General features: G+C 46.0%; 1 protein-coding gene across 1 annotated transcript; it reads right to left on the bottom strand.

The window, feature by feature from the left end:
• Positions 1-2,701: 2,701 nt before the first annotated feature.
• LOC146556346 (trace amine-associated receptor 13c-like) lies at positions 2,702-4,399 on the bottom strand. The gene is made up of 2 exons (XM_085250337.1): positions 4,227-4,399; positions 2,702-3,792 (listed from the first exon to the last, which is right to left on the bottom strand). The coding sequence occupies exons 1-2, from the start codon at positions 4,397-4,399 to the stop codon at positions 2,979-2,981; spliced, it is 987 nt and encodes a 328-aa protein (XP_085106463.1). The 3' UTR covers positions 2,702-2,978.
• Between the last annotated feature and the right edge of the window lie 5,214 nt (positions 4,400-9,613).

The following is a 9,613-nucleotide window of genomic DNA, read 5'->3' as shown; positions in this document are numbered from 1 at the left end:
CTTAGCCAACAGGCTTCAGTTTATCTCAGGATGGCTAAAACACACCCTCTTAGATGAACCTTGGCTAGATGTAGAACAAGCACTCTGCAATAATCTAGAGATCTCAGACCTACCATTTATCAGCTCAAACATCCAACGACATGAATGCTTTAAAAGCATCAACATCAGCTCTTCTCTGACAGCATGGTGGGAGTTTCTAAAATTGACGGCGTCTTCATTAATCCCATGCAAACGTACACCTATCTGGAACAACCCTGACATATTACAAAACAATAATATGATAAACTTTTCAGATTGGAGTGATAAAGGAATCAAATATTTAGAACATATACTAGAAAGAACAGAATTTATTTCATTTGACGGACTAGTTACACAATATGGGATCAACAAGAAAAGATTTTTAGAATATCAACAAATTAAATCCATAGTAAAAAAGAAATTTAAACCGGGTCAAGTTGAATTACAAACACCACCAAGTGTGGTTCAATTTCTTAGTCTTAAACCCCCCAAATTACTATCCAAAATATACACAACAATTTTTGAGTTCTGTGAACTTATTAGGTTTTACAGTGTGTCCTTGCAAAGAAAGGTGGCTATATTGGTCGCTGATTTGTTTTTGTTTTGTTTTTGAATGTCAGAAATGTATATTTGTGAATGTGGAGATGTTATATTGGTTTCACTGGTAAAAATAAATAATTGAAATGGGTATATATTTGTTTTTTGTTAAGTTGCCTAATAATTATGCACAGTAATAGTCACCTGCAAACACAGATATCCCCCTAAAATAGCTAAAACTAAAAACAAACTAAAAACTGCTTCCAAAAACATTCAGCTTTGATATTAATGAGTTTTTTGGGTTCATTGAGAACATGGTTGTTGTTCAATAATAAAATTATTTCTCAAAAATACAACTTGCCTAATAATTCTGCACTCCCTGTAGGCTGCTGGGGGATTACCATGATGAGTTTTTCCTTTCCAGTCACCTTTCTCACTCACTATGTGTTAATAGACCTCTCTGTATTGAATTGTACCTGCTATTAATCTTGGGCTCTGTTCCACAGCATGTCTTTTATTCTGTTTTCCTTCTCTCACCCCAAGCGGTCGCAGCAGATGACTGCTCCTCCCTGAGCCTGGTTCTGCTGGAGGTTTCTTCCTGTTAAAAGGGAGTTTTTCCTTCCCACTGTCGCCCAAGTGCTTGCTCATAGGGGGCCATATGATTGTTGGGTTTTTCTCAGTATCTATTATTGTAGGATCTACTGTACAATATGAAGCGCCTATGTTGTGATTTGGCGCTATATAAATAAAATCGAATTAAATTGAATTGGTGCTGATGAGAAAGGCTAATTAGAAATATGGATTATTGTGGCGAGCACTGGAGTAAAGTGTAACTGATAAAGTGGTTGCTGAATGTATGTACAGGGTGGGCCATTTATACGGTACACCGTAATAACATGGGAATGGTTGGTGATATTAAAGTCCTGTTTGTGGCACATTAGTATATGTGAGGGGGCAAACTCCTTAAGATGGGTGGTGACCATGGTGGCCATTTAGAAGTCGGCCATCTTGGATACAACTTTTGTTTTTTCAATAGGAAGAGGGCCATGTGACACATCAAACTTATTGGTAATGTCACAAGAAAAACAACGGTGCGCTTGGTTTCAACGTAAGTTTATTCTTTCATGAGTTATTTACAAGTGTCTCTTTGTTCACAGCCATTGACATGTCGAAGAGGTTAACACATGAGGAGCGGATCGAAATTGTGTTGATATCTGGTGAACGCAGTAACCGGGTCATTGCAGCAGATTTCAATGCAAGACACCCTACGAGACCACCCATCTCCCATGCTACAGTTAGCAAACTGCTTGCTAAGTTTCTATATATATATGACTAGGGATGGGTATCGTTTAGGTTTTATCCGATACCGGTGCCAAATCGGTACTTTTGAAACGGTGCCGGTGCTCAAACGGTGCTCAAACCGGTGCTTAAAGAATGGAGAACACAAAATTGGTCCAAAAACCTCTCATGTTCAGCTGTTTTTTGTAAAAATATAACAATGTTAGCCTTTTCTGCAGCTATGAGGCATATATGGTATCACTCTTGGCTGGAAGCAGTGCTTAAACAATGGAAAAAACACAAACTGTCCTAAACCTCTCATGTTTAACTGTTTTCCACTTTTTCTTTGGTCATTTTAGCCTTTTTAGCCAGGGTGAAGAGAGTATCTGCCATCAAACAAGAAGACAGCCGCATGTAGCTATGATGATGTTTGCTAGTTCACCTTACATGCATTAATGTAATAACGTGGTTAGCCTACTCACGCAGAGAAGAACGGCTGCTGCTGCCATCATCATCCGTCATCATTTCTGCTACACTGGCAGGGCTAGGGGCCAGGACTCTCCTCTTCATGTTTTTGGGGGATGTTGCATAACAGGCAACCCACCCGCAGTAGATGTGCTCGGTGTGAGGTCTCGCAGCAAGCTATCAAATACGGCGCATTTCTCGGCTTTTAAAAAAAACGCTATGCGTCGCCAGGTGTTTCATCGGATTTCAGGTGTTACCTCCTTTGACAGTATCACAGTATCAGCTTAAAGCACTTGTTGCAGGCTGATAAGTTTGCATATTTTGCTATGAAGTACAGCCAGACTTTTAACCGCTTCGCCTTGGACATTTTTAATCTGTAGCTCTGCTCTAAAAGAACGTACGTACCTGGCCCCGCCTACTATCCTCGGAAACGTAAAATGATTGGCTAGAATCTAAAGTGTATCACAGCTCAGGAAAAAAAAGCACCGAAATAAAGCACCGAAATGTGCGCTGCTTTTCGGTCTGGTTACTACCGTTTATGTCAGAACCGGTGCCATCATGGCACCGGACACCGGTACCCATCCCTATATATGACTGACATAAAATGGTGCTTACAAACCAAAAAAATCTAACAGCTGAAAATAATGACAAAAATTAGTTGGAGAAGAGTTCAGAGTCTTTTATAGTATGTTGGCCTCACAGGAGTTATGCTTGAAGACCTGCAGAGTGACAATAAGTTTAACAGCATTTCTAAACCAGGGGTAAAACAAGGCATAGATCAAAGGGTTTAGACAAGAGTTAATGTAAAAAATAATGATAACAGTAGATGCAGATGGATCATTGACCACATTTTCTTCAGCAAGATAATAGCAGTAAAATGGAGAGTAACATGACAGAAACACAACTACAAGAACCCCCAGAGTCCTGGCTGCTTTCAGCTCAGATTTCTTTGCTTGATTGCTTGAATGCTGAAGTGTGACAGATGTAACATGAGAGCGCATGGCACGAGCTTGAGACACAGCCGCCACAAATACTCTCATATAAAGAACTATGATGACAGAAACCGGAACAATAAAAGATAAAAAAAGGTCAATAATCCCTGCAATATCACTGCTGACAAACATACACTCTCCGTAGCAGGAATTATACCTGCCCGGTTCAATCAGGATATTCTTTATATAAAGACTCCAGTAGAAAATAGCATAAAACCAACATAAGCACACACTGAGTTTGGTTCGTTTCACAGTAATTCTGGTGCGGTAATGCAAGGGGTCACAAATAGCCACATAACGATCAACTGATATTAGAACTATGTTCCCTATTGAAGCACAGATAATGTTGCCGGTCAGATACCAATAAACAGAACACATAAGATCACCAAGTACCCAGCAGGTCGTGCTTCTTAATATTTCTGCTGGCATCAACAGAAGACCCACAAGAAAGTCTGAGACAGCCAGAGAGAGGAGGACGATGTTACTTGGTGTGTGAAGTTTCCTACAAAGAGAAAAAAAAAAGTAATTCATCATTTCAAAAGGTCTTCAGTAAAAATTCCATCAGTGAAAAAGTCCTATTAATAAGGCATGATTCAATCGAGGCAAATAAAATATTTCAGTTGTGATAAAAATACACCAAGAACATGCAAAATTGATTCCACTCATCACTAAGCAATTTCAGTTTGAAGTGTCTGAAGTGTAAGATTAGGATGAAAATAAGACTGCTGACAGCTGCACTGAAAATGTTTTGTCAATCATGTTAAAACCATCTTAGTGAAAATGTTTCATTATTAAGACATGAAGAAGCCTATTCAACTTAACAGTGATAACTGAGACAAAGATATTTATTTATCTAACAAAACGAAAGTAAAAATTAAAAACAGAGATATTTATCAGTTGCATTTCATTATTGTCAATAAAAAAAATCATCTGTGCCTGAAGTGGGAGACTGAAATGATGACGAGAAGGTTTAGAGCAGCAGTGAGCAGAGAGATACAGGAGAACACAATGTTCAGCAGCACGGCTTTCGACCAATGAAGTGTCGGCTTTCTGCAGGAGCTGTTGAGAAATTGTGGAAAACAAAGCACGGGCACTTTCTGTATCTCCATTAGGCATGTCCAGCTCCTGCTGCTCTGTGATCAGAGCCGTAGGGTGGATTTATCAACCCCCACTCCAATCCCCTCGTCTTCACTCACGTACACACACGCGCACACAAACACACTGTCCCTCCTATTTCTTTGCGCACAATCGGCACTTCCACTTTGTCAGACTCACTATGTCACGCAAAGCGTATTAATGTCTTCTTTATTTGAACTATTAAAACCAGTCCTACAGCTTGTCACTACAGAAGTTGTCATGGTTTAATATCTTCTTAATACACAAGGGTCACAATTATTAATCAGCTTCAAACCATATTCTTTTTTAATAATACTAATCGGAGGTAATTCTCTTTTTTTTTTTTAAGTGTATTTACCACAGATGCTGATGGTACAGGGCTAGAACAGCAACTTTGTTAACCAACTATTTCTTCATATCCATTTGCTTTAACTTTTCTGGTAAAAATGACTGTATTGGGTCCAATGATGAAATGGGAAAACAAGTCCAACAACATGCAATCAGTCTGCTATTAGTTTTTTGACAAGACAAGGTTTCATTGGCACTTTCATGCAGTCTGTTTGCTATGATACTGTACTTATTTCTGATAAATCTTAAATCTTTTGACGTTTGCATCAGATGTGTAGTGCTCGAAAGAGCCAGGGGCTGAAGCAACACCAGCATGAAAACCATACATTGGGAGGAACTCTCTCACCCACGGACTAGGGCGGAATAAATGGAACAAATTTGTAATTTATAAAGTTTGTTAGTTAGTTCTAGTTAGTTCATTATATTAAGCTGATCTAATGTAGTGTTAGTCTATATTACAAATACCAGTTAATTGGGTATTATGGCACCTGTGGTTGGCAGTGTCATTGCCAGTGTTTCTGCAGGTGTCTGTATTTGTGGTCTTTTTCTGTGTGACCTGTATCGCTGATTTTTGATGAGATTGCAACTTCCTTTGTTTTTGACTGACACACTGTTTCAAGTCCACACTTTTAGCGCAAGCTGAAACAGAGACACGATGATGGTCCTTTTTCCTCAATCGGTCATGTGATTTGGATGCACTTGGTGAGCTGGTCAAGAACTGTTCGAGACTGAACATTAAGTAATATGTAATATGGCTCTATTAGTTAAATAGAGCCATATTACTCATCGAGGGTGGTTAATATAGGAGGGACTCAGCATAAGTGAGCAATTCACACTCCCCAGAGCTTTTCCATGCCATCACAATAAGCTGTGGGTGTCACGGCTGGCGGGGTGAGCCGTGTGGTGTTGGAGGAAAGGAGGACCCAAAATGCAGGCAGCCGACTGATGATATGAGTGAGGGTTTATTTACAGGTGACAGTGGCAGAACAGACAACGAAGCATGAGAAAACAACTGAAGAAACCTAAATTGGCAGAACTAAATGACAAACCTGAGAGCATACAAAAGGGGTGTGGGGCAGAGACAGGAACGGAACACCATAGAACGCAGACGAGCCGACAATGAACACAGACCGACACCCACTAAATATACACATACAAGGTAATCGGATAATCACACACAGGAGGGAAGAACAGCTGAACCCAATACACATGAGGACCGGAGGAGACAAGCTGAACACAATGACAACAGACACAGACTTTCAGAACAAAACAGGAAATCTAGAACCCGAACCGGACACAAGGGGGGAGGGCACCGAAGAACTAGAACAGAGGAAAATGATCACAAAACACAAAACGCTGGGTCAACGACCCAGGACCATGACAGTACCCCCCCTCCAAGGGCTGGCTCCAGACAGCCCAAAACAAAAACAAACGACCAACCCAGGGCGGGCGGCGGGGGCCCAGGACGGAGGGACCAACACCGAACAAAAACAAGCTCCAGCGAACCAAGTGAATTGTCCAAAACACAAACACACATGCTGGAGTTCAATAACAAAACACAGTTCAGGAGGCCGGCCCGGAGGCTGACAACTCAGAAGTCCAGGACGATTCATCGTCTGAGGCCGGCCGCGTTGGCGACACAGATCCAAAAGCAGACTGCACGGAAGGCAGCGGTGGCGAAGTGGAAACAGTTCAGGGGGCCGACCGTGCACACGACAGCGGCGGCGACGGGGAAACCGTTCAGGCGGCCGACCGTGTGGACAGCAATGGCGGCGACAAGGAAACAGTTCAGGCGGCCGACCGTGCGGACAGCAACGGCGGCAGTGACACAAGTCTGGAGGCCGGCCACGCGGAAGGCAGCGGCGGCGTCTGGGAGGTCGTCCATATCGACGATGACGCCCAACTAGCGGCCTGGCAGATGACCGCCGATGTCGAGGCGGCGGTTCGGGACCCAAAGGCTGCGTGGCCCCTGCAGAAGCAGAGGCCGGACCAGGCAAGGCAGAAGCAGAGGCCGGACAAGGCGAGGCAGAAGCAGAGGCCGGACCAGGCGACGCTGAGGATGCTGAAGCCGGACCGGGCGACGCTGAGGATGCAGATGCCGGACCAGGCGAGGCAGAAGCAGAGGCCGGACCAGGCGACGCTGAGGATGCAGATGCTGGACCAGGCGAGGCAGAAGCAGAGGCCGGACCAGGCGAGGCAGAAGCAGAGGCTGGACCAGGCGACGCTGAGGATGCTGAAGCCGGACCAGGCGACGCTGAGGATGCTGAAGCCGGACCAGGCGACGCTGAGGATGCAGATGCCGGACCAGGCGAAGATGAAGCTGAAGCCGGCGAGGATGATGAGGCTGCAGCTGGCAGCTGGACGGGCTCCTCGGGCCCTCCAGCTGACGAGGCAGGAGGCTGGATGGGCTCCTCGGGCCCTCCAGCTGACGAGACAGGCGGCTGAACGGGCCCCTCGGACCCTCCAGCGGAGACAGGCGGCTGAATGGGCCCCTCGGACCCTCCAGCGGAGACAGGAAAGTGCTGGCCGGGCTCTCCAGAACCCCCAGCGGAAATAGTCACTGAACCAGCGGGCACAGGGGCCCCTGGCACACGCAGGGCTGAACCAGCAGGCACACAGGCCTCTGGCAGGAACGGATCAGAGCCAGTAGGCGCACGGGCCTCTGGCAGGGACGGATCAGAGCCAGCAGGCGCAGGGGCCTCTGGCAGGGACGGATCAGAGCCAGCAGGCGCACGGGCCTCTGGCAAACACAAAGCAGCCTGCAGCTGCACAGAGCATTGACTCAGCTCAGGCAGCGACAGCCGGGTGCAGTCCTCAGCTGGCTTCTTAACCTCCAGGGGTCCAGAGTCACACTCACAGTCTCTGAACTGGCCAGCTTTTGAGGACTGATTACAATATTGGGTGGTTTGTCTCTCTGCTTGGAATGAACAGTTGAAAAATACACTGAACAAAAATATAAACGCAACACTTTTGTTTTTGCTCCCATTCCCCATGGGATGACGTAGAGACCTAAAATTCATTCCAGATACACAGTATAACCATCCCTCCCAAACAGTGGTCACAAATCAGTCCAAATGTGTGGTAGTGGGCACATCTGCTATATTGAGATAATCCATCCCACCTCACAGGTGTGCCACATCAGGATGCTGATCTGACATCATGAGTAGTGCACAGGTGTACCTCAGACTGCCCACAACAAAAGGCCACCCTGGAATGTGCAGTTTTGTCTCACAGCAAAATGCCACAGATGCCACAAGCAATGAGGGAGCGTGCAATTGGCATGCTGACAGCAGGAATGTCAACCAGATCTGTCGCCCGCGCATTGAATGTTCATTTCTCAACCATAAGCCGTCTCCACAGGCGTTTCAGAGAATATGGCAGCACATCCAACCGGCCTCACAACCGCAGACCTCGTGTAACCACACCAGCCCAGGACCTCCACATCCAGCAGGTTCACCTCCAAGATCGTCTGAGACCAGCCACCCAGACAGTTGCTGGAACAATTGGTTTGCACAACCAAACAATTTCTGCACAAACTGTCAGAAACCGTCTCAGGGACGCTCAACTGCATGCCCGTCGTCCTCATCGGGGTCTTGACCTGACTCCAGCTCGTCGCCGTAACAGACTTGTGTGGGCAAATGCTCACATTCGATGGCGTCTGGCACGTTGGAGAGGTGTGCGCTTCACGGATGAATCATGGTTCACATTGTTCAGGGCAGATGGCAGCTGAGAATGTCTCAGTTCTTGCATGGCCAGCATACTCACCGGACATGTCACCCTTTGAGCATGTTCGGGATGTGCTTGACCGGCATATACGACAGCGTGTACCAGTTCCCACGAATATCCAACAACCTCGCACAGCCATTGAAGTGGAGTGGACCAACATTCCACAGGCCACAATTGACAATCTGATAGACTCCAAGCGACGATGTGTTGCACTGCATGAGGCAAATGGTGGTCACACCAGATACTGACCGCTTCTGGGTCCCCAGACCCCCAATAGCGCAAAAAACTGCACATTCCAGGGTGGCCTTTTGTTGTGGGCAGTCTGAGGTACACCTGTGCACTACTCATGATGTCAGATCAGCATCCTGATGTGGCACACCTGTGAGGTGGGATGGATTATCTCAATATAGCAGATGTGCCTACTACTACACATTTGGACTGATTTGTGACCACTGTTTGGGAGGGATGGTTATATTGTGTATCTGGAATGGATTTTAGGTCTCTACGTCCATCCCATGGGGAATGGGAGCAAAAACAAAAGTGTTGCGTTTATATTTTTGTTCAGTGTAGTTCTTTTCGGGTTGGATTGACTCAACTTGTTGTACAGGAGGAGTTGGTGAAGACGATGGCTGAGCTGATAATAAGGCTGATGAGTCTCCTACCAACTGAGCTATTGACTGGGCTATGGACTGTAACATGGTGTCTAATAAGTCTGACTGTGACTGTAACTGGGCTATGGGTAGTGAGGCTGAATGAGATGGAGGTGACGGCTGGGCAGTTAACTGAGCTTCTGGCTGGGAAGCTAACTGGGGTAAAGACAGCTGAGCAGGAGAATGAACAGGCAACAAACAGTTCTCCTTGTCATCTGCTGCACAAAACAAGGCCCCTGAATAAACTGTCCCACAGTCCAAAAAAGGGTCCTTCTCACTCACCACAGCCGGCAGTTCTGAAGTCCTAATATCCGGCTGTGGGGTGACGCGCTGACGGCGTGATCGTCACTTCCTCCCTGCCGACTGCTCCGGCGGGCCGGGCAAAACCTCCGGCGGGCCGGGCAAAACCTTCACCGCCGGGCTGGGTTGGGAAGCGGTAGCGGCTGGAGGTGAAGCTCGTTAAGAATGAAGTCTTGTGCGAGT

This window comes from Mchenga conophoros, linkage group LG16, assembly GCF_057382185.1.
Source record: "Mchenga conophoros isolate Kocher_MC1m ecotype Shallow Benthic linkage group LG16, M_conophoros_male_GT1.1, whole genome shotgun sequence".
Taxonomy (NCBI): Eukaryota; Metazoa; Chordata; class Actinopteri; order Cichliformes; family Cichlidae; genus Mchenga; species Mchenga conophoros.
Note: the sequence above shows the minus strand (reverse complement) of the source record. Positions and strands in the feature narration are given on the sequence as shown.

What these genes read in the sequence shown, in the direction of transcription:
- LOC146556346 (XM_085250337.1), bottom strand. Translation starts at nt 4,399, where the DNA reads ATGGAGATACAGAAAGTGCCCGTGCTTTGTTTTCCACAATTTCTCAAC. An exon ending in ATTTCAGTCTCCCACTTCAG is followed by an intron (nt 3,793 to 4,226) that starts GCACAGATGATT and finishes TTCTCTTTGTAG; the next exon opens with GAAACTTCACACACCAAGTA.